At 46.4% G+C, this 27,618-nt stretch overlaps 2 protein-coding genes across 2 annotated transcripts in view; both read left to right on the forward strand.

Moving 5' to 3' along the window:
* The first annotated feature begins 3,212 nt into the window (after positions 1–3,212).
* On the forward strand, positions 3,213–17,191 carry LOC135394770 (transmembrane protein 272-like). The gene is made up of 6 exons (XM_064625732.1): positions 3,213–3,707; positions 7,390–7,450; positions 7,915–8,040; positions 11,877–11,945; positions 14,434–14,613; positions 16,881–17,191. The coding sequence occupies exons 1-6, from the start codon at positions 3,669–3,671 to the stop codon at positions 17,036–17,038; spliced, it is 633 nt and encodes a 210-aa protein (XP_064481802.1). The 5' UTR covers positions 3,213–3,668; the 3' UTR covers positions 17,039–17,191.
* LOC135394771 (uncharacterized) overlaps positions 17,037–27,618 on the forward strand; it is a 33,653-nt gene continuing 23,071 nt past the window's right edge. The window contains exon 1 of the mRNA XM_064625733.1: positions 17,037–17,076. Coding sequence (XP_064481803.1) covers positions 17,041–17,076 — 36 coding nt within the window. The 5' untranslated portion in view covers positions 17,037–17,040. The remainder of the gene's footprint in view (positions 17,077–27,618) is intronic.

Genomic DNA, 27,618 nt, shown 5'->3' on the forward strand with positions numbered 1-27,618 from the left:
CACCTTTCTTCTTCTATCTTGTTCATTTCTTTGGTGGTTATCCTTGCCCACTCTGTTTCGCTTTTGGCTTTCTGTCTTGTCGTTCCCTTGCTGTACATCCGGTCTATTTCGTTGATTCTTTTGATCCACGAGGTTTTAGTGCGTATGTACCGGATGTGGCGGAACATTCGTCCTATGTAGCTATCGTCGGGACTGTGTATGAGCCGGCCGAGATACCTGAGTTTTGATCGCGCGTCCCGGAATGCGAACGTCGACCACGCCATTTCCCCTTCGATGGCTGGATTTGGAGTTGCAAAGTTTCCTCTCAGCAACCACTTCCCCATCTCTCGCTGCTCCCGATCGAGGAGATCTATAGTTTTTTTCTGATAACAGACAGCTTCATTGGCATCCGATCGGCATTGGCATCGGATTGGCATCCTGAGCTCAACCGATCGAGAGGGGGGCGCTCGTGTACCATGGTCTTAGAGCCTCCACCCCAGCATCGACGCAAGATGGCGTTGGCATGCAAGCAGGCCACGCGCTCCTGCGCTACGGTTAAGGGTGGCGACGCCTGTACGTAACTCGTTACCCAGGAACCAGTTACTTTTTTCGGTAACGAAGTAACGACCTAGTTACTTTTCTAAAAATTGTAACTAATAACGTATTCATTTACAAAAATCGGTAACGCGTTACTCACGCTACTCGTTCCTTTCCTTCGTTTACGCTCGGCTTCAACATGGAACGACATGGTCAATTACTATGTGGAAATTGCCGAAATCTCGTACGCTTCTAACACGAGGTGACCTGACCTGGATGTTCAGCTCCTGGGAGCCTCTGGTCAACAGTCATTATTTTGTTGAGTCCTAAGGTGACCGGCAGCGGCATGACGAATGCCGCAACACTTCTCGGTCGTGTCATTGACCATGAAAGCATTCTTGGAAAAATACCCTGGATTTGTTGTGGGTGTGGGACTGTGGGTGTTATTTCCCAGCAGCTGCCAATGGAAACATTAGAGTAACTAAGCTCGCCGAAACTCGGATCCTGAGATGGCATTGTCATTCTCTGCTGATTCGCCGTGTTGTTGTAAAGTAGGGCCACCCGACGTGGACCACGAAATCCCGAGTTTATTATATGCAGCTCGCGCGTGTCATTGGCCTAGAAGCGTATCCCGGGAAGAAACCTTAGTCCCTGTATTTTCGCTCCCACCTCCACACTTGTGGACTCCAGTGAGGATCACTCGTTGGATTATAAGATGGCACAGACGATAATCACGTGAGTGTGGCCTGGGTTGGACGAGATGTTCAGGGTGAAGGCGGAAAACGGTGACGGGAATGTAGTATTTTGGTGTTTTCTTTGCCTTCCCAAACTAAAATGACCAGGTGCATCCCACTCGTCGCATTCGAATTTGGAGAAGTGTGCTCAGGTAAGCGTCTTCAATATCTTACCGCTGTAGCAGTTACCGTATCGAGTCACGCATCAATCGAATACCTCGTGGAGCCAATGCCGTGTTGTGAGGAGGTAGCCCGAGAACTTGAGAGCCCTGGCGGTTTTGATGGTTTACAACGGGTTGGGGGGGGGGGGGGCGGTTATGTTTACTAAAAGAAAGGAAAGGTTAGCCATGCAAAGAGCCAGCTTATACAACGGCTTGTAGATGTTGGTGTAGTATTTATCAGCTTGCATAAACGCACAATATCGCCGCTGACGTCGTGTAGCCTCCTAACAGTGGTGCCAAAATAGGGGAATAAAAGCAGCTGCTGTACTTGAATTCAAAGAACAAAAAAAAAAAAAAGAAGGAAAGTCAGCCTCGCTACTGATCAGGCGCATCCAACATATGTGATTGTGGTATCAAACAAAGGTGGCTGTATTTGATGCAACCATGCCTTTCCACAGCAATTCTTCAGTCTTGCCACAGAGGCTCTCTCGAGCAAACGCACAAAAAAATAACCGATGCCCATTTCGGGTACCAACTATTCTTCAAAGCGAATTCCATGGAAATTGTCGGACCAAATGAAGCACGTGTCAATTTTGACATGGTTGTGGCTCTAATAGCGGGGTAACGTAAAAGTAACTCGTTACTATCGAGTAACAGGAACGCGTTCCTCTTGTTTCTTTGGTAACGGGTAACGTATTCAGTTCCTTTTTTTCGTGGTAACGAGTAACGGTATTTAGTTCCTTTTTTTCGGTAACGTGTACAAGTTTGCTTGAGACCTGAAGGAAGGCTGCACTTTTAATCAGAACCGGAAGGAAGAAAACTTCCTATTCTGCTTCCGAAGGAACTTCCTTTGACTAATCTAATCGTTGGGGCTGCAATGCAACGGAACGGAGCACGAGAGCTGCATAGTTTCCTGTTTATTTCGCTCATCGCGCAACGTCGTGCAACTGAGTTTCACGGCACGTGGCATGAATCATTCTGCCTCCGTGACCGAGGCAGGGGTCGTCGATGTCGACTTTGCTGGACCTCTCTTGCTCACACACACACATACATTGGATGATGAGGTGGGCGATTCACCGCCGCAGAGGCGGTACATTGCCCCATTGCGCATTGGGAACGGATGATGGGGTGATGATGGGGGGGAGCACTTTCAGAGATCCGTCACCAGACCGGTGGAGCGCAAGTACTCCGCAAGAAGACGAAGGCCTTGCATCTGGTGGGCAGCGTTCGTCCACGGTCCGAGGATCTTCGCGAGGTTCAACGGCCGCTTGTCAATACGTTGCATAGAAACTTCCATCAGTGCAAGCTCGTGGTGATATTGCCCACAATGACGTCGCCGTGCACTCCACAAGTAGGGCAAAAAAAGAACGAGCAAAAAAAAGGCCGGTGTTGGAAAAGCGCGTACTGGGGTAACCAGTCCGATTTAGTCCGGACTCACCTCCCCGTTTTTTTCTCGGATCTATCATCATCATCATCATCATCATCAACAAGATCTACATGATGTTTAAGACACTGAGATTGCCTGCTGCCCGGGAATTTGTATCAAGCTACTGGCGAATTCGATTACAATAATTATGGCACGATAGAGAGAGAGAAAAAAGAGAGAGAGAGAGATTCGACTTGCCGGTCCCAAGCGACTTTTTAGGCTCCGCGACCGAGAAATCGTGTTTCGCTGGTCGTTTCAGATAAACTCACTCGGAGTACTCCTTCCTTTCCGTCTCTCCGATAAAGCTCGTATTCGGACGGAACTCGAACGAGACGTTATAACAGTAGCTTCCGCATCTTCAAGGCGGAACAGAGCAGACTCGCCAAGTTTGCTGGAGGTGAGCTTCGACTTCTGTCAGGCTCTTGGCTGAAGCGCGATGTTTTTTTTTTTTTTTTTGGTGGATTCGGATTTGGTCTCTCTGCGTCGTATTTTGCTGCTCTGTGTAGTCGACTTGGATGCCTGCTCCTGATCGATAATTCGAAGTCGCCATATGGGATCTATTATCATTGGACTCTTCCCCAGTTCTGACGTCATTCAGCCACGCATTCCCGCATACTTTCGGAAAGCTCGTTGATAGTCTTTCTCCTATACCCAGCTGGCTGCGCTCAACCGTATACTCGTGGGGAGCGTCGTAAGCACGCCCGTTACTTTCTTTGACTTCTTTTCCGTGATAAGTGAAGGCTTAACAGCTGCTGAAACCTGTGGCGCGGATATCGTTGGTTTACCTGTCGTCGAACGTTACTGGCAGTACTCCAGTGCCCTCCCATCGAAATGGCGTCGGAAAGATCAAGATTCCAGGTCGGAGTCCAGGTATTCATTTTGTTTTTACGTATCCTTCGCTCGTTATCCTTCGTATTTGTGAGCGTGCTATATAAAACATTGCAGTGCAGCAAAATAAAAAGAAGAGAAAAAAAGGCATTATCATCACATCGTATTCATACTCATGTGGTCCTGTTTCGGTTGAAATCCCTGACAATGTTGCCTCTTACTGATGTGCTCGCGGTTCGAGAAATTTCGTAAAATTCGGCAGAAAACTAAAATATATCTGCCATCATACGCACACGGTCTTTTGTGTGTGGTTCTCACAAGAGCGTAATGGTGGCGAATTCGGGGAGCCATTTCGTGGCAAACTTTACTTTTTTCCACATCCCGAGCAATCATGTTCGCTTGGTCAAAGCGAAGCAATATCGTACGTTCACGTGGCGCTTTCCGAGCGCCAGAAATTTGCCAGCTAGCACTTTGCTCGCCCTGTCTCGAAACGATCGAGCAGCGGCCGGGTTGCCCAACTATATCCGGTGTCGTCACATCCGCATTGCAACGGTGGCGCGTGCTCTGATTGGCTCGCATGTCGAAGTTCACGTGATTTAGCAGACGACGGAACCCGAAGACGGGCGACCGCGGTGGCCCTAGCGTTATCAAAATGACTAAAACTGCTAGATTCATGGCACTCAAGTTAGTGTGGCAACGGTCATGTGATGCAGTTCCTTCGCCGACCTTGTAATTTCCGAGCGCTAGGCCGTGTTGCCATGAAATGACCACCCGAATTCGCCACAAGCGGAACTGTGAAAAGCTGCGTTTCTTCTTCTTCTTTGCTTTAAAGGCAGTAACAAAGGAATCGGGGAATTGCACTACGAAATCTAGCAACTGGCGCGGCCGAACTCGTCTTCTGTGCAACGTGTCAACATTTATGTGAGTTCAGGTGATCATCTCGTGGCAACACGACCTAGCGCTCGGAAATTACTAGGTCGGCGCCCGCGCTGGATCACGTGACCTTTGCCACCCGACCATGAGTGCCAGGAACCTAGCGGTTTTAGTCGCCTGGATCACGGTAGGGGGTCGCAATCGCTGGTCTTCGGGGGGGGGGGGGGGAGGGGAATTATTGGCAGCAAAAAATAAAAAAATAAAAAGAAAGGGGAAAGGTCAGCCATGCAGCACACCGGCTTGCTATTCCCTAAAAGGAAAGAAAAAAAAAGGAAAGAAAAGAAAAAACAGAAAGGAAAAATATAAACAAGAGAAAAGGAAATAACAAAAAGATAAATAAATAAATGAAAAGAAGAAAAATTGAAAAAGACACTCGGCTCACAGGGAGCCCAGGAGGCCCGTGTCACGCAGAAAGCGGAGCACCGCTTTTGTGACTCTCCACTGGTTAGCTCGTCTTCAGGTTCCGTCGTCTGCTAACCTGTAGCTAACCCATGTGAACTTCGACGTGCGGGCCTATGAGGGCCCTCTCCACCCTTGCGGTGCGGACGTGACGACACTGTAAGAGGAAAAGGAGGATTTCATTCTAGTTTTCCCTCTCTAAGTGCAATCCTAAAGGTACAATTCCGGACGATCTACATGTACGATTTAAGCCTCCCGAATCTCAGACACCTGACAAATTACAAAGGCTGTTAAGAGGCAAGGGCACAAGAAGGAACGTTTGTTGTTGGAGGCTGGAAAGGGCCCCCACGAATCGGTATATGGCACCTGCTCAAGTTGCCTTCACTGACATGAAGACAGATATGTATGTTTTTTAGCGAGCTTTCGTGGAGCTGAAGGTGTTCGCGATGATGTTTCCGAAAACATGGCAAGTCAGGCGCCCTGTGGAAGAGGTTGACATCTAAGTTTGGGTTTCTTAGCTTTCTTTATTGTCCAACATCCCAACTGCAGCTCGATGCAGCTATCTGTAGTGCTCCAGAACGGAACACGAGGGTTGTACTGTCGTGAGCTTTATGAATTATAGGGAACGCGGCCGGGAGCGCGTGGCAGATAGCTTTGTCCCCTTGTCCGTTAGTTGCCGCGACTCCTTGTGGCTCATTCTGTATGGAAGTGCTGTACCTTCTGTTGTCGTCACTTCCACCGCATCCCGATGACAATGGGGAGGTTGAGCCCGTTCAGTGTAGAGATAACTTGATGCGTCGAGATAAGTAACCGGAACCCTTCTGTTGTTGGTGGTGGTGGTGCTGGTGAAGAGGCTCGCCGTTGTCGGCCTCCTCACAGAGGTGGGCAACGTCACGGCTGACGCCGTGGGGGAATGTGCGTCCTGGGCCGACTTCTAAGGAAACTGCGCCGATATATGTCTGAAAGCGTCTGAAAAGTACTCGGGTTCGAATCCCGGTGCCGGCTGTGCTGTCTGGGGTTTTTCCTGGGTTTTCCTTCTATTGGACGGCGGACAGCACCGTGCGCAGCGCTGTTCAATAAGCGCGTTCCGATTACCTATCTCGACGCATCAAGTTATCTCTACACTGAAGGAACTAATAGTGAATCCAAGTGGTCGTTCGAGTGCAGGGCCAGTGTAGTGCGCTAGCGCCCTTGCAGGAAAACCGAGCCAGTGCTGCCGACACCGATCCGCCCAGTCGATCATGCTAGAAGGTGCCAGTGTGGACCAAAAATGCGAAACCGCGTTCAACCAACGCTGCGCGTTGCGGCACACTGGCAACACCGCGGCAGCGGAGGAACTCATGCAGCTGATGTACAAGATGGAGCCGCAGGACAACCACTTTAATAACTAATTTAAACATAAAATACATGCCAATGCCATAATCCACATTCGCAACCCTAGATTCATGACCACAAACCACGTTCGTACCTCAGCGTCCTAGTAGCGCGAAACAGTGTCCATCACAACGTATAGTTCTCCACTTTCGGACGCTTCGCCCCCGTGGACCAAATCTCCGTTGAACGCCCCTGCATAAAGCGGGGTGTAACTGCTGCTACTGAACTCGACGAAGTTGACTCATCCAAACCATCCAACATCTACAGTAGGTCTGCCGGTTCCATGGCGGCCATGTTGAGCAAGTGTAAACAATGAAAATGGGGGTGAGAAGGAGCTGAAAGCGGAACCTGAGAGCTCGTGTCCCGGGCCACACCGCCGATATTATCGGTATGGCTAAACCTGCACGGATTCAGTGCTTGCGAGCACACGCTGCAGGCGAACGACCAGCCGAACAGGTTGCGTGAAACGGCCAACAACACAACAACACAACACAACACAACATGCACGCTCGAGCCAGTGCAGCTATTTCTGCACGAAAATGACCAGCTGAATTCGCTGTTAGCGTCCGTGGATCCTGTTACAGCCTGGTATCACTTGCTGATAGGGCGGGGGTGCCGGCACCCATACCGGCACCCATGATAGGCAAAACTACCAGGCAAAAGACAAAGACCAGACAAAACTGCAAAACTCTGGTAAAATTACCAGAGTTTTGCAGTTTTGTCTGGTGTCATCATCACAGAGTGCCGCTACAAGTGACAGAGGAGGTTACCTGCCACCCGCTCGCGCGTTCCCTTTCATAAAGCTCCCGATAGTACTTCCCTGTTGATGTCGTTCATTGCGCAACGTCGTGCAACTTGCTTTCGCGCGACTATGACTACGAATTATTCTGTCTTCGTGACGGGAGTGGTCTTGAAAAGGCGAAGCAGTCTCACAGAACTTAAACTTTTAATTCGGCCGTATTCTTTTACTTTGTGCTTTGTTTACACCGAAAAAATACGGGTGCGTTTCTCTTTCCAGGCTCAGGAAACACAAGTGTATGTCATCCCGCAGGAGGCATCAATAAACGTGAACTCGAATGGTACGGTGAATACATTTGCAAACCTTGTTATTGCTATGTCAGCCACGCTTAGTGACGTTTTGTTTCTAGGAAGGGTCGAATTCGAGTGAGATTTTGGCAGGGGAAATGATGTGTGTGTGCGCGCGGTGTCCCTGTGTTGCGAAGTGTTCGCATTAACAATGTACTCGCATTAACGCTTCGATAGACCCTTCTGTTTTCACTTCTGCTCTTCCTGGTAGATTGGCAAACGGCGAAACTAACGTACCCTTTACCTGTTTGTTTTTGTTGTTGTATTTACTGAGCGATAGTGGTAGAAGCTGGAACGAACCAGTCCTGCTGCTCGAAATGCATTTAAAGGTCTAACCATTCGGGTTAACTCTCGTTGTAATCCGACATTTACGCATGTAAGTGTTGACATTACCTGTCCGTCTCCTCCTGCGACAACAAGCAGAGACACCTCTATCTATCCTGTTTTGCTTTCCCAGGACATATAGTAACAAGAGTGCTCTCGAGGGTTGTACGAGTAACTGAAGTCAGACGGATCGTTGGCGTTCAGCGGCTTCAAACGATAGAAAACCCTGGAAATGGCTGCGCATTATTTTGTAAAGCAAGTAAGTGAATGATTCTAAAATACGCGTTTGAAAAGCACGTACATACGCTTTGTGACGCTGTTCCACAATTTGCATGTCACCAACTTCAGAATGTGCGCGTCTGCCGTCAACTGACACAAGTCGCGTTAGCAAACTTTTTGGGCATTTGGGGAAGCAGTGAGCAGCAAGTGAACAGTGACCGGCAGCACCTCTAGCTGCTTCTTCATAACTTCATTCTTTCACCGCCGTGTTTATTTTTTAAAAATTTTGTTGTCGTTTTAAGGAATAGCAGCCCGACCATAGTCAATTCAAATCAGTTCAATTTATTTGTTCACCATGCTACACGGTGGGACAACAGAGTTAAAGGTGGTGACCGCGAGGAATCCGGAATTATAAAGTTAATGTGTTATCCACTTGGAGATGCTTTCCAAGAAGACAGCACCAAAAAAGTTTCGCAAAATTCGTCATCTGCTCGGGAACCTTTCATTGTCAAAGCGATACATTGAAGATGAATTCTGAGCATGGAGCAAGGATTGCAATCTCAAACTTCATCGGTCTTATGTACCCATCATTGATTGTCCCTGCTATTCCCGGTTGACCCCGATCGGTTACTAGTTAACTCAAAATGCTTATTAAATGCATTGGCATATAACGAACTCACTGACGGCTCCCCATACATTCTGTGGTCTCCCCGCCTCTTATAGTAGTCGGCTTTGACAATTTTTACTTATTTTGTTACTAATTAGTCTTGCTAACGCACCCCCCCCCCTTCTCACAACCGTGGGTTTCCCAAGATCTTTTTCAGGGGAGGGAAAAGACCTTCTAAGAGGGAGGGGGATAAAGCATGCAACCAGGAACCACTAGAGAGAAAAAATAACCACAACCGAAACGCAGGCTCAGAGTAATGACCACGACATCTCATTATAAATCATGACGGCCTGCGAGTAAAGATGGCGCGACCTGCACAGGTGACCTTGAAACTTCACGGGAAGGAAGGGGCACGTCACCTCTTGCCCCCCCTCCCCCTCCGAATGTCCATATATAACCACTATAGTTCATGTTTCGCATTACGTCTGTCGCGAAGTTAGTCAGGGAAGGACAAATTGTTTGGTTGCTTCTCCTGCGTGAATTGTTGCAGTGCAGTGAAAGCACGCTTTACAGGAGACCGGGACGGACGCTTCAGTGTCTATATTTTTCGAATGTACCGTGTTTTCCGGTGTGACTGAAGAATATTCCGGCGCAAAAACACCACACAGAGAAAAACAGACAACACCACGCCGAACTTCCAACTGAACAAGGGGGAGCAGTTACAGCTCACGTCTCCTGCAGTCACACGTGATCAAGAGTGGTTAAACATCCGTCAGTCTCAGGTATTTCTTCCGCCGAATGAGTAAAAAAAGATGAACTTACGCGCTTATCTCTTCCGGCTTGGTTGATGCGGCACGCTGTGAGTATCTCACGCCGAGTGCGTTCGCGATAGCATTCCAGTATTACAGTTTCTTCAAACACGGGAGTGCACGTGCACCTTAAACAAACCTGTGAAACTAAAGAACATTGATAAGACACATACCGTACACACCCAATGCACTGGACTCTCACTACATTGCGCTGGTTGGGTAGCAAGCTTGGGGTGTTGTTGAGTTTGGCCGCATGTTCCCTGAGCCGTGTGTTCGCACACCTCTCCGTCTGACCAATGTACACACTCTGTTACAACCGGTGTTGTAACCGTTACCGAAATATGGCATCGCGATACCGATACTCGTTACAAAATTAAAAAGTGTCGAACACCGTGGTTTCGAAATACCGATATCGATACTTCTTTTTAAAGTAACGGATTAACGCATACTTAGCCCGATACTTTCGTTGAAAATACGAAGATGATGCAACATATAGAAATCTCGCTTACGTGAACACCCCATGTTTATAATAGCAAATTGGAAGAAGACATCTTTGCAGTAAAAAGACAGCATATTTATTACGTAGCTCGGACACTCTGCTTGACTTTTAACAATAGTTGGTTCTCAAAGTCTTCTTTTGCCACCCTAGCAGGTCGTGGTCTCTCGGGCAGCTGGCAGAGGCCAATATGACAATTACGTTAGTGTTAGGCCCACACATAAGGTGGAGACAAAAACAAAGGAAACTTATTCGAAGTTACAACACCACAGTGTATTTGAGCATGACTCAGTGCGACACGGCAGCTTAGCAGTGGAATCCAGAGCGCACTGTCAAGGATTTGACCTCTGTTCGTTGACCTCAACTTTTTTATTGAGCGCAGCATCCTTATTTCCTACAGGTTGGAAGAAAAAAAGTGAACATGTGTTTGGTATAATTCCCGTTACTGAGTGCGTAGGCATGTCCACAGGCTTCTTGTCGAGCGCTATAGGCGGACCAGTGACAACGAATAATAGTAAGAAATACGACCAGTCAAGAATGAGTTGGGCACTAAAAAAGTATCGGTACCGATACGCGTTACCGTAAATTTGTAACGGAAATACTTTTCTGATACCGATTTCAAAAGGTATCGCGATCCGTACTGAAACCGATCACTATAACGGTGTTACGTACAACACTGGTTAGAACACAGTGGGATGTTGTACACAACCTTCCACCGACCCAAGCGTACTTATAATCTAAGGTTCTGATCGCTGTGGAGGGAAACAAAGTAGCGCATGCCTGCATGCTCTTGGGTTTAGGGCGAGGGTAGTACTATTTTTGAAGCCTGATGTGGGCAAGCACTGTACGTTTCCTATCCAACGGTTGGCAACAAAATAGACCAAGCACTCAAGTTAGGCGTGTCGCTGTCTCTCTCTCGTCTGTCTGGTATTTTTTTTTTTTTTTTGCACTGGTACATTCTCCAGTCTAGAAAGCCTGTGTTGCGAGGTGAAAATGCTGTGGACAACGGTGCTAGCAAGAAATTTCGTTTATTTCAATCCTACATTTAGCCAGGGTTGGTTACGGAAAATATTTTTTTCCGGTTCCGTTTTCGGTAACTGAGAAACTCGACTATAAAAAACTCATCTGTTTCAGTTTCTGGAGGATTCTCAGTAGCGGTTTCTGTTTCCGTTTCCGTTTCCGAGCGAATTTCGGTACTCGTTTCTGTTCCTCATCCGGAACTCGTACCATCTGGTTTTGGACTTTTCAAGTCAGATATTCTAGTTACATAATGGGTGCAAAGGGACATCCACACCAAACACAAACACTAAAGACGTTAATGCAAATTTCGTCACGAATCTTATACACCGCAAGTAGATGCCTCTCTAGGTTGCGGAAATACACGCCTTTAAGTTTAAAAAGTCTCCGCTCGTGCGCAAAAATAACACGTCATCCAAAACTTTCGCGTCCATCTTGCTGCGCAGTGGGCTCAAGACGAAAGAAAGTTCCGAAAATAAACGCGTGAAATGAATGACTGAATGAATGATGACTGGAAGAGTAGTGCGGATATATATAATTTTCATATTAATGCGAAAACACTGAGGGAAACGTCCTGTTTTCCGTTAACGTTACCAGTTTTGAATTTCGTTTCTGTTTCGGTTTCTGGTAGTGGAAACTAAAACAATTTTGTTTCCGTTTCCATTTTCTTTCCCTGTTCAATTTTGGTAATTACTGTTTCTCGTTTCCGGTAGCCAACCCTGCATTTAACGCCCAGATGCTGCTAAGATACGTAATCATTATGGTGTAGTGTGAGAAGATATCACATTTGATCAAACCGTTGCCGACGCTCATATTGGCTTGCTGCTTTCGGCGACGTTCGGCGTTCGCTACACTGGCGTTAATATGATGACTTCCACGCACTCGTGGATGCAAGACAAGCTCGCAAGGAGTTAAGACACTAAACCTTCTTCGTTGCTACTTTACAGTGGTTACAGTGTTCTGCCTGTTGCTTGCACTTGCGGTACTTGCTGCTGCACTATCCATGATCATCATTGGTGAGACATCATCTTCTTGCCTATGAAGGACATGGCTTTTTGAATGACGTTGTGCGTTGGTAAAGACGACATCTAGCGCTAAGGGAGTTTCAAGTCTGGATATTTTGATATAACGTCCTTTTTCGGAGCATGATAACAGACGATTTTACAAAGATGCGCTCGGCGCAAAGCGACATGGGAACTTTGAGGAAGGAAACACAGGAGCGGCCCTTTCAACCTTTTTCCATTGGGACGAGCGTGCCAGCCTGTGCATTGCGTGACTGGATGCTCCTGTCTACCACGTGACCGCTCACGTGACCACAACAGGATGCGCATGCCAGCTCCCAAAGCAGACGACGGGAGTCGTGGTTGTCAGTAATAATAGACTCCTGCACGGGACGACTTTTCCGGGCCCGACCCGGCCCGGGCGCATCGACAAATGGCCCGGCCCGGCCCGATGGCCCGTGAATAGAGCCCGGCCGGGCGACTCAGCGAATAGAGCCCGGCCCAGCCCGGCCCGGTGACTCAGGGCGTAGATCCCGGCCTAGTACCTCCAGACGTGACGTACGCGTTTCTAGCGCTTATCACACAAATTTATAAGTAAATTTACAAGAAGAGAAGGCACGGCCACAAACATGCATGGACTGTCGGTTTGACACCTCAACAGCACGAGAGCAAACTAAATCCAGGAAGCACGCGGGCAAGCGCGTTACCGTTACACTACCAAGTTTTTGTGGATGCAGATGATGCATGCCGTCGACATACTCCTCCCAATCCTTACCCCTCTCACCAAGCTTTGCGAACGTGTTTGTGAGATACGTGAGGAGTGAGGAGCAACGTGAAGTGGCTTTGAGAATGTCATAGTGGGTCGAATCATACGCATAATGCAGTGTCTCTTGCTTGTTTTTGCAAATACTATGCACAGGAATGACGCAAGCACGTGATGATATGAACTAATAGTCCTCCGTTGCATGGAACTAGCTGCCTGACCTGATCGAGCCTGACTCTCAGGAGCATGTTTGTCGGCCCGGGCCCTGCCCGGCCCGCCGTGCTGGCGTCTTTTGTCGGCCCGGGCCCAGCCCGGCCCGCGGTGTTGGCGTATTTTGTCGGCCCGGGCCCGGCCCGGAGCACACAGCCAATAGCTGAGCCGAGCCCGTGCAGGGCTCTAAGTGATACCCTCGTTGCAATGAACCCGCGCTAGCAGTTTTTTTTCTGTGTGTTCGGAGGTTTATTCTTCAGTTTGCTCTTCTATTACAAGACCAGTCACGCTCTGCAGGACAAGCATGAAGGACTCGAAACATCATTCAGCGACGTTTCTGTTACGACGAGGCCATGTTTTGCGTGTCTGTTGCTGAGGTGAATGACATTAAACATGACATTAAACGAGAATGACATTAAGCGAACTTGTACCACAATGGAGGAGACCAAATGAACCTGCAGCTGTAGCACAGCGCCAACTCGCAAACGAACGATTCAGGATGACTGTCTCACACACACGGGGGGCACGAAACAACCGATCAAGTACGTACGAATGAAACCTTATTCCCGTGACAGAGCTACTATTCGCTGAACGACAGCCGGAGCCGTTGTAAGAACCCGTGAACACAACGTTGTTTCAGCAATGGTGCTCACATTTTAAGAGTAGATGGAAAGGCATAAAAGCACGGAAAGCAGCGCGAGCAACAAAACGTTGCTAAACCGAAACTTTAGGGAGGATCACGTGGTGGACAGGAAGGAATGGCGGCTTTGACACGAGCGACCGCCAGAGGGGTCTGTTCGACCGCCACAGAAATCTGTTCGAAACGGCCGCTCCTGTGTTTCCTTCCTCCATACTTTGAGGGACACCGCTTCGTCGTCTGCTTCATTTACGGTTTACCCCGACTATACCCCGGCTGCCGCAGCTGCTGCGCACACCGGGAATGCTGTTGTTCTTCTTCTACCTCAGCCTCTGCACTCTAAGAAAAAGGGGTGTGGAGAGGAGTAACTTTTATAGTCACCTAGGTCGACATAGCATCTGATAAAGGGTGTAAACCAGTAAAAAAAAAAAAAAAACCACTGAAGTGGTATGCTAAAACGAAAAGGAAGATGGGCTCACTAATTTTGTGACTAATCTAATCAGTCAACAATACAAAAGGGTGGTAAAATCAATTATCATATATCCAAATTGCTGCACAAAGGCGTACGCTCCCTCGCTCACCGAATCAGAAGCGGTAACCCTATCACTCGTATAGGTAGCAGGTAGAACTTTGCAACCTTTCATGCACAACATATGAGACAACTATTACCTCCTTAAAGGTGTAACCGCTCCACATTTTTTTTCTGAGAGGGTGGTAGTTTCGTAATCCGCGCTGTAGGTTCCCATGAGCCCTTGCGTGTCACAGGTGGTACACGCTTTTGTACCTACTTTTTTTTGGTCGTCGGGGCGGTACCCTTTGCGGTGCGATAATGTTCGCGGATCCGTTTAGTGCCCTAACAGGAAGAAAATGCTAACAGGGTTTGTGTGTTTCAGGGTCGCTCTACTTCAATGAATGTCCCGCTGAGAACAAGATACCTATTTACCTCGTCGTGGCCGGTGTCGTCCTGCTGCTAGTGTTCCTGATTTCGTGTTTCAAACCAAAGTATTTGGAGTCGCTTTCAGCATATGTCGTAGTTCTCTGCCTCTTTTTCCTCATGGGATGGAGCATTGCAGGTGAATATATATTTTTTTACAATCATTGTTCATCATTGTATTCGCACCTGTGACCGGTACACTTGTGAACGCCGGGTGCTTCGACGCTAACTTGAACTCCTAGAACATAGACCATTCAGCTTATCCAAAGTACTTGGCCCATGGAGCTCCCCTGCGCATCAGTGCCGGGCTCTTCGCTCCCTTTTTGCTTTCATGCAAGCCACTAGACTCCTCGAGGAGCTCTAAACAGAACTCCGACCTGTCGTCGCTTCACTTCCACCATAATTCAGTCTCTCATAATAACCACACTGTGAAGTGGGGTAGGGTTCCGTGGCTACCAGGGGTAAACATCTCATGTCATCATCACTTTTTTATTTATTGTTGTTGTTGTTGTATCGCACATTCAAAGTTCCGGACTTTGAAACAAGCGGCGGGCGCCTGCAAAGAGGAATGTACGGGAAGCTGTGTTCGCAGTCGAAGAAAATGTACCAGCAGTGGGATCCGAACCCACACCCTCTGTCTGCCGATCAGAGGCGCCACCAATCACCATGCTACCTACTTTCACTTCGACGTACCCACTGGCTACATTGGCTGTTACGTGGCCTGGACCGTTGGTACGTCGGTTAACGTTGGTAGCACCACGTCAATTGGTACCATCTCTGACCGGCAACCAAAGTGTGTGTGCTCGAATCCCATTGCCGGTGCCATTTCTCCAATTGCCATTATTTAGTTGAAATACGCAACTGTGCCTTGTGAGGCCTGTGTTGTGTTTGCCCTTGTATATTACAACGTTACCAGAGGTGTGTCGTAGATATGTGGACATCGTATTTCTGTGTTGGTGCAAGTAATGGTCATAGAGAACATGTGTCGGCCTCGATTCGAGGTTCGCCATCCGGTGTAGCGTACCTCAGCCACGACATCATCATTGTAGCACAGTCAAAGATGACAAGCCCACCCCGTATGCATCAGGAAGCTCCCAAGCGCTTCGATGATCATGAGCGGTGACGACCGACCGGCCGACGGTGTTAGAGCTTTCGCCGGTCGGGGATGGCCACGTTCATAGCTAGGCACAAACAGGATATATGCTCGCTTGCTTCCTAGCTATTTTTTCAGGATATATGTGACTTGATGAGAAAAAAAAATACAGTGGTGAATGCCCTCAATGTCCGCCCGTGGATAGAATAAAGTCATCGCATGTGACGGATGGTATCTTCTACCAGTCACACAAGCTTCTTTCTTTTACAAATCAATCAGTCAAAATCGAAACAACGGATATGCGTTCCAATCTTAGCAAACCATTGTAGTTGTACTAGAGTTAAAACCCGGGAAATCGCAATATGCTTGGAAGCGTTTCGTCCGACCATCCCAACTATCTGCCTGTGCAAACTAATTGAGACACTTCTCCTAAAATCAAAGCCGTCAGCAGTGGTTCCCATGCTTTTCCCACAGGTCTCTACCGGACCTAGAGCAACATAGTATTGGATAGTATTATTAAATTAATATGATGCTGCTTGTCGAAGGAGCAAGTAGGCGCTCCCCAGTTGCGGTATTTTTGAACATTACGATGAGACCCAGCGGCGTAGCAACAGAAATATTTCGGGGGGGGGGGTTCTATGGGGATCCTACATAAGGGAGGCCCCCCTCCCTCCCCCCTGACTACGCCGGTGATGCGACTATTCAACTATTTGCCGCACACATTCGATGCACACCTCTGTATGACAAAGGTCGCAAACTATGCTAGTCTTTTCTTTACGTGCACATCTGCTGCAGCCACAGACGCGTTAGCGGGGCCGGGGGGGGGGGGGGGACGTATGGGATCGAGCGTTAGCTGGCATTGCCAGGGAGGAGTCCATGGCGCTGTGCTGTTTAATATCGGAGTGGCCGTTATGCCCAACATTTTTCAACAGCATTTAGTAGGTACGCCTTTTTTAATGCGGTTCGGTTTTGCATGCTCATTGCTCTGCCGTGAATATGAACGGTGCCATGTAGCATGAAAACAGTGGAAAAGCTGATGAAATTTCCAAAGTATTGCCCAATTTTATCGCTCGGCCACAAATCCAATTAAAGGGAAGATACCAATTACAGAGACACAGATTATCAAAAGGAAATGCAGCGAGACTCGGATGTTGATTCCTAACACTGTCCTGTCAACAGACTGCCTTTGATTTGCTTCGCGTGCATGCATGATTAAAAATGTCATCCACGAGAATTCATGATATATTTTTATTTGTTAAGCTTACAGGTGCATTTTATTTCAAGGATTCATGTGTAATCCCACTCTCTTTCAGGCATCGTGTGGGTGATTAATGTGCAACACATGGATTTCAACGAACCCCTCAGCCCACATTACTGCAACCGTATGGTGTACAAGGCCACGACGTACTCTGCTGGCATTGGTGCTTCCATAGCAATTCTCATGTGTTGTGCTGGCTGCTCTTCTGATTAAGGATGTCAAAGAATTTCCAGACTGCAGAGCCAAAACAAGTAGCGTACGAAGTTGCACAAAACGAGTATAATCTGCCAATAGAAAATTTTGTGTTTGGTTCTTTCATATTAATTAATTTTGGCACGTTTGCATATTACATTTTATTTTCGTGTTTTGTATGCATGTTCAACCTTGCCGACGCAAACCTCGATGTTCCACGCCGGCTCGATGTGCCGGCTTCCACGTTGGTAGTGCCAATTTTCTCTCTCTTTTTTTTTTTGTCTTTTTCATTCACGCACTCACTCACTTGATGTTCCACAAAACAACATTCCTGTTGCTTTATCACAAAAACAGCGTAGTGTCCCAAGCAGCAAAATGTACTGAAAGTCGAGTGCAATAGGGGTGGACGGGTAGGCGGAAGGCCTTGAACAGACTCCTGAAACTAAAGAACATTGATAATACACATACCGTCCACCCCTGTTGCACTCGACTTTCAGTACATTGTGCTGCTTGGGGTATATCTTGCGAGGATTTCCTAACCTGCTACACTCTAAGAAAGAAAGATATGGAGTAAGTGCAGCTTCTAGTCCCGTAGATTGCATCTACTCCCTATTTTAGTCCCCTAAACCCGACATTTACTACCCAGGACTGCAAATTGTCACTGAACTTCGCAAATGGTCGTTCGAATGGCACAGTCTACGTAAACATGTGCTCTTGGTCAATTTGACGGCATAGCGCTGTATAACTCAGCCAACATAGAAATTTACCACCCACACAGGGTACGAAACAGTTGGCGCTTCTTTCTTCACGAATTGTGCCCTACTGTCGCAAGATTTTATATATCACTCGATATACCACAGTGGAGTGTGTGACTCAAAGTAGTTTCATGCATGAAGACGAATTATGTACCTGGGACCCCTAGCACAGAGCGTGAAGTGCAGCCTCCACTCTGACATTCATTTACTCCCATGCATTTACTCTCGAAATTGATTATTTTTGTGGAAATGCATTTAGTCCCCAAAAGAAGTGAAATTACGCATTTTTTCCTTAGAGTGCACCGCAGCATCGTTCACAGCACGAGTTTGGGACACTTAAGGGAACTATCGCATCCGTCAAAGCCGATTCCGTGCCATTTTACTCTTCGTTAATCACCGATAATGACGCCGTAAATCCGACTCGAATTTGTGGAGTTCTTTCTGTGCAATTTGATCTAATGCATGGGAAGAGCAGACAAGGGATGTTGAGAGCATTCCGGGAATTCCCTCTCTGTAAACGTCACTGGGACAAGGCCAATCTGCGAGCGCCCTTTGACGGGGACAAGATCAATTAGGGACACGCAGAGAGACGTTGGGGGTTGGCGCCAGCGATCGGAACCGTAACTGAACCCAAACCAAAAACGACAAAAAAAAAAAAAAAAAAAACGTTATTTTCTGACGAAGCCGACCTGAACCGAACCCGAACAATTTTCTTGCTTGTCCTGAACCGAACCGGAACTGAACAAAAAAAAAAATTCATGCGGTTACCGGTTCGGTAATCGGTTTAGAGGTGAAATAATTGTACTACTCACCGACCTTTTTTTCACTCACCTGAAACGGTTATCTCACACCTTTCTCAACCGTGTACGGGGAGCGTAAGCTCGTTTTCATGTAGCAAAATTACTACCCATAAGCCGGTTAAACCGGGACCGAAAAAAGTAACGGTTCCAATCCCTGTACATGTCCCGACCGCTAACCGATTTTTTTATGTCTGTGTATGTGCGGCGGGAGGGCAGGTTCTCCCTGAACCGAACCGAAACGATCTGTCTGAACCGGCTCAAACTGATAATTTCGGTTCACGGGAGCTAAACCCGAACCGAACTAATATGCCTGAACCCGAACCGGACCGAAAAAAATACTGGTTCCGATACCTCGTTGGCGCGCGGCCGCCGAGCGGCAGACTTGTGCGTATATAACGCGTTTACTAGTAATTGCGTTACTTGTAATCAATTACTTTTTGAGTAATTTTTCGAGTAATCAATTTCTTTTCTGAGTAATCGATTACTCAGTAATTGATTACCTTTCTGGAAGAAATTAACTCATCTTTCAGATGTTCTGCCCCAAGTCAAGACCCTCGTGCCGTTAGCCTTTGTTGGGTAGCTCTAGTATAGCAAGCGGAGGCCATTGTAACAACGTTCTTGAATTTCAGGGTCTTTCTCCCTAATCCCTACCAACATGAGTGTGGTGGTACCTTTGTGGTAGCTTTGGAGGTTTTGTGAGTCCTGGGTTACGACCCTACGAGGACCAATGAAGACACGTCCTCGATTATCGTGCATAACGAAAAACCCCGAGTCTAGGGAACACGAAGGAACAGACACAACACGACTTCGTGTTGTGTCTGTTCCTTCGTGTTCCCTACTCTCGGGGCTTTTCACTACGAATCATCTTCACCAGCTCGCTTGTTTCCCTTGCCATTTTTTCATTGTCAATTATCGTGTTAGAAATAACACTGGGGAATAACTAGTAGAGCACTGCACAGGCCTAGTTTTCAGGCCCGCGCAGGGCCCAGGCCCGGCTACCACGGTCCGCACCCGACCCGTGCCCGACGTCTTTTATAGATTTCCAGCCCGGGCCCGGCCCGACTGTTTCCATCCTCAGGCCCGGTCCCAGTCCTCCTCTGCTCTATGTGTCCTCGAGGCCCGGAGGCTTATTTAGATTTACTAAAGAGCACAGCACAGCGAGGAAAAGGAAGCAGCTAATTGGTGACTGGAGAGTGGGGAGGTACACTCGAACGGAGCTGCAGTGTTTCTCTACCGACAAGCCGCTGTGTACTTAGTGCTTGCTTGCTTAGGAAGGCAGCGCGCTGCGGCGCGTGAGCGATACGTATATGTACTTATCGGTTAAAGAGACTCATCTCCGCTCTATTGCGCATGCACCGGTGCTAGTTGCCCTTTCTCGAACTCTCACGCGTACGAAATATGTCCCAACACCTAACCTGACTGACCCTCGTGCAGGACTCTCAGCAAGCCCGCCACACTAATCGTCCCCAAAAGTGTGTGAGTGCACGCGTGAAATCCAGAACCATTACGCGAAATAAGCATGACCACATATAGAAAAGTGATAGTTCTCAGATGAGAATATCATCAAATACCCAATGGGAGAAAGAAAGAGAATGAAAATTCAGCTGGCCAGTCTCGTGAAATATGTTCGCGTACATGCCCGACCATGGCCGGCATTGTCAAGCCCGTATCCGACCCGGTGAAACCCGAGCCCGGTCCAGGCCCGCATAAAGAACGCAAAGCCGGGCCCGTGCAGTGTTCTAATAACTAGTGCAAGAGTTTAGGTGAAGGTGAGGATGTCCCCTCTTCGGATCTACACCTTACCTGTTTCCTTCTTCTTTGTTCCTCGAGAAACTGTTTGCGAATACGGAGCCACGTCAGCCGTGTAATTTGCGCGTTCGGTTATAACTGGTTCTGTACATTCCAATGCCTCGCTCGGCAGGAGATGCAGCCCCAGACGATCCACGAAGTTTTAACAACTATATACTACAACTCGATATTATCGATAATAATATCGATATCGTTCCCTCAACGATCAACCGGACAACGGTGGTGGTGGTGATGGCGGTGCCCGCCGTTGAACCGTACAACCAGCAGGCAGCCGCACAACTCGCGACTCTGCGAGAAACGTGGATCGTCTACCTATTTTGAAAATATTGTTAAGAAGCAACCTTGTCGCGTTACTCTCAAACCACCAGTCTTCCGTGCGCTCCTTAGCCCCGTTCCCAGCGACGAAACAACAGGCATGGATTGCCAAAATCGCTCTTCCCATTGGGATGAATGCTGGTGGCCGCCGTCTTTAATGAGCATGACTGACGATAACGTAACATTCCATATAACTAGTCATCCGGTAAACATCTGAGTTGCTTATCAACGTTCGAAAGATCAAGGAAACAGAAGATGCTTCCGCGTGCGATATGCACACTTGATCACGTGAGGAGTGCTGTCCGATGCGATATCTTTTCTGCACTGGTTCCCGAGCGGGAGAAAATGAACGGGCACGAAATGAACACGAGCGAATACGAAAATGAACGGAAACACACAGGGGAAAATGAAGGAACTCGGCAAACGGCAGTCCACAAGTGCACAGTTCCTGTCACTACCGCGGGGTGGCAGCACTAATGGCGGCGCCCATTAATTCCTTGAATCGCGTTTTTGTGTAACTTGCTGGCCGTTGCGAGGGAATTTCAAATCAACATTGTTTTCAAGAACAACTTCCGTCTTGACCGTCTTACGCTTTTCGGGAAACTTGAAGTTACCTGGAAGAGCAACAGGAACAACGGAACGTCACTTGACAAGTCGTTTATCAGGTTCCCCTAGCTTGTCGCTTCTGCTATATTGGCTCGGCAAGATGCTCGGGAGAGTATTCCCTAAAAGTAAAAAAAATTAAAGCCTCAAACTACGAATTTGCTAAGCATTTGGAGGAATGTTCAGATTGCCTCCCCCTATGAGATATGAAACAATGGACCATTTCCGTATTGGCGTCGCCCCTGGCGGTGGAATGTCGAACTTCGTATCTTTTCCTCATGCCCCCCCCCCCCCCCCCCAAATAAACATGGTTTCGGACTGGCACGTTGCGTGGGAAAGTAGCAAGAGAGGGTTCTAAGAAGAACGCGGAAAGAGTAAGCGCGTTGTACTCAATACCAGTAGATACAAAGCGTTGTGAAATGTCGACCTCGAACGTCGGCGCAACCTTGACACCGATAGCCTCCCCCCAATGAACATGGCAGTCGCCCGCAGGTGGCTGCGCGTGCGCATACGCTTACTCAATAAAAGTCCATTGTAAAGGCTTCTGAACTGAAGTGCTCCCTCACAGAAGGCTTTTGATGGAGATACTTTTTAATAGACGAGTTCAGAAAATCCCAGAGTGCTTAGCGTCGCTTAGAACTGTGGGAGTTTAACGGACGGCCCGCATACTGTTCCGATTTCTTCCCTACTGGTCCATTGTCCTTGAGGTGTCAAGGTCAGCGAAAGCGAAATGTGAAGGATTATTCTTGGTTCCCCCGCTCAGCAAGCGCCCAGCATGCAGTGCGTGAGCAAAGAGCACTGGGATATTCTGAACTCGTCTATTGTATAACTTCTTGTGGGCACTATAGAGTCTCTAATGGGAACTATGTGTCTGTTGCGCTAAAGGTTGAGGAGGGCCACTGGAGCGCCACTCTGACCCCTACCGTCGGAATGCTACGACACGCGGCCGCTCTCGCCCCGTATGCATAACTGATAGCAACGGGTAGGACGCGTCAAAGAGTGCGCCGTTTTCTTTTTTTTCCCGAAATCGAACTCTACTCGAATGGAATCGTACTTTATTAAAAATCACAAAGTGTTGTTGTGTCGTATGCATGGCAGCAAGAAGATGGCTACGGCAAAAACTTGCCCGCCCAAGAAAAGTCCCCGGAAAAGATGTCCCAGAAAGAAATGTCCCCGACTGGCAGCGCAATTTCGGCTACCGGCGATATGCAGGCGGCTGTATTATCTTTTGCACTTCAGAACTAGCTAATTCTTAAAATATGAAGCCCTGAAATAATTATTCCTGACTTCTGCCGCCGTTTACCGTTTTCAGTCATAGACTTACATTGCGGCTATGTAATATCCAGGTATAATTATTGCAGCAGACAAATATCGGCGTCCGTTGAAATAGAACACAAAAACTTTGACCAGTTATACTTTTCGTTTTCTTGGATTTGCTTTGCAGTTTTCTGCTTTTTATATTAAAAGTCGACTGTGCAGCCGATGCTTCGGATAATTGTCGCTGCGTGACAGTAAGATATCGAGTCTAGGGACGACGAAAACAGACACACATAAGACGGAGTTTGGAGACTTCTGTATGTGTCTGTTTTCGTCGTCCCTACTCTCCGGGTCTTACTATCATGAATTACACTCACCAGCTCACTTGTTTTTATCGATTCTTTCACTGGGTAGTCGTCACCAGAATCTCCATATATACATATACAAAGAAAAAATATATCCGGAGCTCTTTGGAGCTCATACAAACATATACGTATACAATATATAGCCTCGTGTATATGTGCACAACCTTTGTTTCCGTACGCATACTTAAGAAAAAGTTAGACGTCTGTTTAAACGAGGCGGACATATGATAGCTGATTCCAAATCTAAATAGTCGAGAAGTTCGCTCACGCTGCATGGCTGTGCCCGAAAACGCTTCGAAATCATCGGTACTGCGTTGCCCAAAGGCTGTTTATTCTGTGTTCATGGTAGCGTCGTGAACATTCCGCACGCGGAGAACATAACCAGGGGTCCCAGGAAAGAGCAACTATTTGGGTGCTGAACCACAAAACAGTTTGTGTTTCTTTTAGATGTCCCGTTAATATTGTTCAACTATCTTCGATTATAACGGCGAGCGTTTTGTTAAGTCCCATTGAGTCCGATGAGCACCCTGCGAATTAATCTTTGCCACGTTCTTGTTAAGCCTGATTTTTTTTCAGAATGAAATTTATACTTTGGCCCCCCCAGTGCACCAGAGAAGCACACTAAACACCCTAACAAACAGCGTCATTCGCGACATACACGCGTTCTGCATATGTACATCCTGCCGCGCATTATACATATGTTTCAGCAACTTTTTTAGAAAGAATTTGTGGATCCTTTTGACTTTTTTTCTATCCGGAAAACAGGTGATAAACGATAACGCCACACCAAGTTAGCCAGCGTAGACTTGAGTGTCGTCTGCTAGAGAGCGGCCGTGTGTTTCATTTCATTTCATTTTATTACCTTAAGGACCCTTTACACAAGGGTGTTACATAAGGGGGGAACAAGAGGAACACATCAAAGTATTTACACAGTTGAAAATTGTATTCTAAAGAAACATTTCTTCGCAGACACCTTGAAAACTGCTAAGGTCCGGCAGTGCGACGACATCAGCTGGCAACCTGTTCCATTCGCTGATACCCAGCTGAAGTGTGGAGTGCTTATGCGCGTCCGTGCAGCTCAAATTTGATTCTAACCTATAGGAATGCTCAACACGACGCGAGAAAAAACTGGCGCGAGTAATATATGGAGAATCAGAATGATACAATTTATGTAGGAGAACAAGCCTAGCTATTTTACGCCTTGCTGCCAATAATGGGATTTTATAGTACTTTTTGGTCTCTGTCATACTTACTGTACGATCGTGTATATTAAAAATAAACCTTATAGCATTACTTTGAACATGTTCTAACTTATCACATAAATATCTCTGATAAGGACTCCACACAACAGCAGCGTAATCTAGTTTGGATCGTACCAAAGTATTATATGCTAAGAGCTTCACATTTGAAGGGGCCTGGTGCAATGTACGTTTTAGAAACCCCAATGTACTTGATGCTTTGAGACACACCTGTTCAACGTGGTATTTCCACGACAAATCGTCGGATATGAATATTCCCAAATACTTATATTGTTTAACTTTTTCTAACGTAGTTCCCCGAAATATGTAATCAATGTTTGTGCTCATTTTTGCTCTCGATATTGACATCACTTTTGTTTTTGTTACATTTACGTCCATTAACCATACATTGCACCATGCTTCCAGAGCATCAACATCTGACTGAAATCTTATACAGTCTTCGTAACAATTTATGCCCTGGTACAAAACCAAATCATCAGCATATAGCCGAACGTTGCACTTCAAACTTTGCGGTAAATCATTAATATAAATTAAAAATAAAAGAGGGCCGAGGACAGAACCCTGCGGAACCCCTGAGAGAACATGTGATATATCTGATACCGATGTACCGCATTTTACACACTGCGTCCTGGATGTCAAAAAATTAGATGTCCATGCGATGACAGAGGGATGAAGTCCAACAGAATGCAGTTTGCTAATTAACCGCAGGTGAGGAACTCGGTCGAATGCGTTTTTAAAATCGACATAGATCACGTCTACCTGTAGACCACCGTTTGTCATTTCAAAAAGATCTGTGACCAACCCGAAGAGCTGTGTTTCACACGAAAAATTTCTTCTAAAACCATGTTGATTTGGGAATAAGACCCCGTGGTCGTCTAGGTGATCCATAACATAAGCATACAGGATATGCTCCAAAATTTTACTACACACGCATGTTAAAGATATCGGTCTGTAGTGACTGACCTCTACAGGTTTTGGTCGTTTGGGAATTGGTGCTATTATTCCGTGCTTCCAGTCGGATGGTATATCTGCGCAAACAAGACTCTGCTGGAAAATTAATGCTAAGATTTTACCGGATACTGCTTTTGTCATTTTCAATAACTTTGTTGTAATTCCGTCACAGCCAGGAGATGAAGAGATTGGTAAATTGTCAATAATTTTGATCACACCCTCAGGAGAAATAGAAGGCAGTTCGGCTTGGGTAGCGTGTGCGTGAGATTGTATATCTGAAAAAAACGTGGTTTCTTTCGTAAACACTGAAGAAAAAAAGCAGTTTAATTCCTGTGCGCATGCCGAGTCAGACAGAGTAGACCCTTCTTTTTGTATATTACAAAATGTACTGCCTCCAACTTTAGACTTTACAACAGACCAAAATTTTTTTGGGTTACTACTCAAAAGTAGAGGCAGCTCCTGAGAATAAAATCTCTTTTTACTTTGCGTAACGGCTACTTTATACTCTCTTGCTGCCCTGTGGTATTTAGCCCAATTATATGAAGTCGCGAGTAGTTGAGCTTTACGATACATTCTCTTTTTCTTATTAGCCAGCCGTTTTAAATGTACAGAGTACCAAGGCACCCTAGAACTGGATCGCAACCTCAGCCTAGGAATACTAATACGAGCGTTTTCAACGAGAGCAATTTTAAAGGACTGCCAGTTTTCATCCACCGATCGCATGGGCCAACACGAAGAAAGCGTACTAAAATAATTCTCCATGGCCGAGTTTAATTCAGTCACGTTTGCCCTTCTATAGTCATATATATATTTCACTACCTCATACTTTCTTTCTGGATTAAATGTCATTGTAACACAAATGGCTCTGTGATCACTAACTTCTTCCAGGTAATCAATATTCACTACATCATCAGGGCGGGTCGTAAAAAACAGGTCAAGGACAGCATCTCCCCGAGTTGGACAGACCAATTTTTGAACAATATTAAATTCATTACACACAGTCAAAAAACTTAAACACTCAGACCTATTTGTACATGAAGGGTATATTGAAGGTACTGACCAATCAATATCAGGTAAATTAAAATCACCTGCGAGTATAATATCTGATCCAGGAAACCGTAACAAAACTTCTTCTAAACAATTATGTAACTTATCACAAAAGTCAGACCTTGCACTTGGTGGCCGGTAACAAGCTCCTACAATAATCTTTTGAACTTGACGAATATTCAAAACCGCAAACACTATTTCTAAGTCGGTTAGAACATGAACAAAACCCGACACGATATTTTTACGGATACCTAAAAGCACACCGCCCCCACGTTTGCCACAACGATCTTTCCGATAAATAACATAATTCTTATTTAATAACAACTGGTTATCATTAATTTCATTTGTGAGCCATGTCTCCGTGCCAAATATAATGTCAGTTTTACACATATCGGTCAAATTTTCCACAATGTCCTGAACAGACAATAAACTTCTGAAGTTCAACACAAGACTTGACAGGGATGTGTCCAGTAACTGTCAATCCCTGTCTGACCTTACAAGGTTTACAGAAGGCAAAGGCAAGGAACTTGAGGAACTGACATTTATAGACGTAGCAGATACTACATCACTATTCACAGGACGAGCAGACATTTGCCTTAGTAGAACTACTTTGTTTTGCTTTTCATCGTACACATACATATCATTTTCAATTATCAGCTTGTCATAGGAAAAACGAACTTTCTTGTTTTCTTCACGATACGGTCTGGCGTAATCCCTAAGAATCTTACGACAGTTTCTTATCCGTAAGGAAAAATCCTCCTCAATCCATACTTTCGGTTGTGTGAGATTTTTTAATTTAGGAGCACTCTTAAGCACACTTTCCTTTTGTTTATAATTAGAGAACTTCACTATGATAGGACGAAACTGACCTTCTCTTGCCTTACGTCCTACTCTATGTACACGCTCAACATCACCAAGAGACGTACCCAAGTGTTCCCTGACAAAATCACTCAGGATTTTCTCAGTGTCCAACCAACGCTCCCCATCAACCTCAGGGATACCCTTAAATACTAGGTTATTACGTCTCATACGATTTTCCAGATCATCTATATGAGCAGCACAATTTCGCAGGTCACTCTGTATTTGTGGCAATACTAACTCCATTGAATGAACGTCGTTTTTCAGCCCCGTAATGTCATTTTGCATAGAACTTATACTCTCTAAACAGGACTCTACTTTTCCACTCTACTTTCTTTTCCACTCTACTTTCTTTTCCACTCTACTTTCTTTTCCACTCTACTTTCTTTTTGACTTCGTCGAAACTTACATCCCCATTTTTTTCTTTATTCACATCACATCACATCACATCTACTTTTCCAACACGTTCTGTCAGCTCAGAAACACCTTTAGCTATGTCACGCAGTTTGACAGAATTTTCCCGCTGATGTTTCAACACCGTAGTGCTTAATGAATCAATAGCATCTTGCAATTTATCAAAAC

The sequence above is a fragment of the Ornithodoros turicata genome, chromosome 5 (assembly GCF_037126465.1).
Source record: "Ornithodoros turicata isolate Travis chromosome 5, ASM3712646v1, whole genome shotgun sequence".
Classification (NCBI taxonomy): domain Eukaryota; kingdom Metazoa; phylum Arthropoda; class Arachnida; order Ixodida; family Argasidae; genus Ornithodoros; species Ornithodoros turicata.

Coding starts and splice junctions, on each gene's coding strand:
- LOC135394770 (XM_064625732.1), top strand. CDS start 3,669: ATGGCGTCGGAAAGATCAAGATTCCAGGTCGGAGTCCAG. Junction 3,708..7,389: donor GATTCCAGGTCGGAGTCCAG/GTATTCATTTTG, acceptor TTCTCTTTCCAG/GCTCAGGAAACACAAGTGTA. Junction 8,041..11,876: donor CGCATTATTTTGTAAAGCAA/GTAAGTGAATGA, acceptor GCTACTTTACAG/TGGTTACAGTGTTCTGCCTG.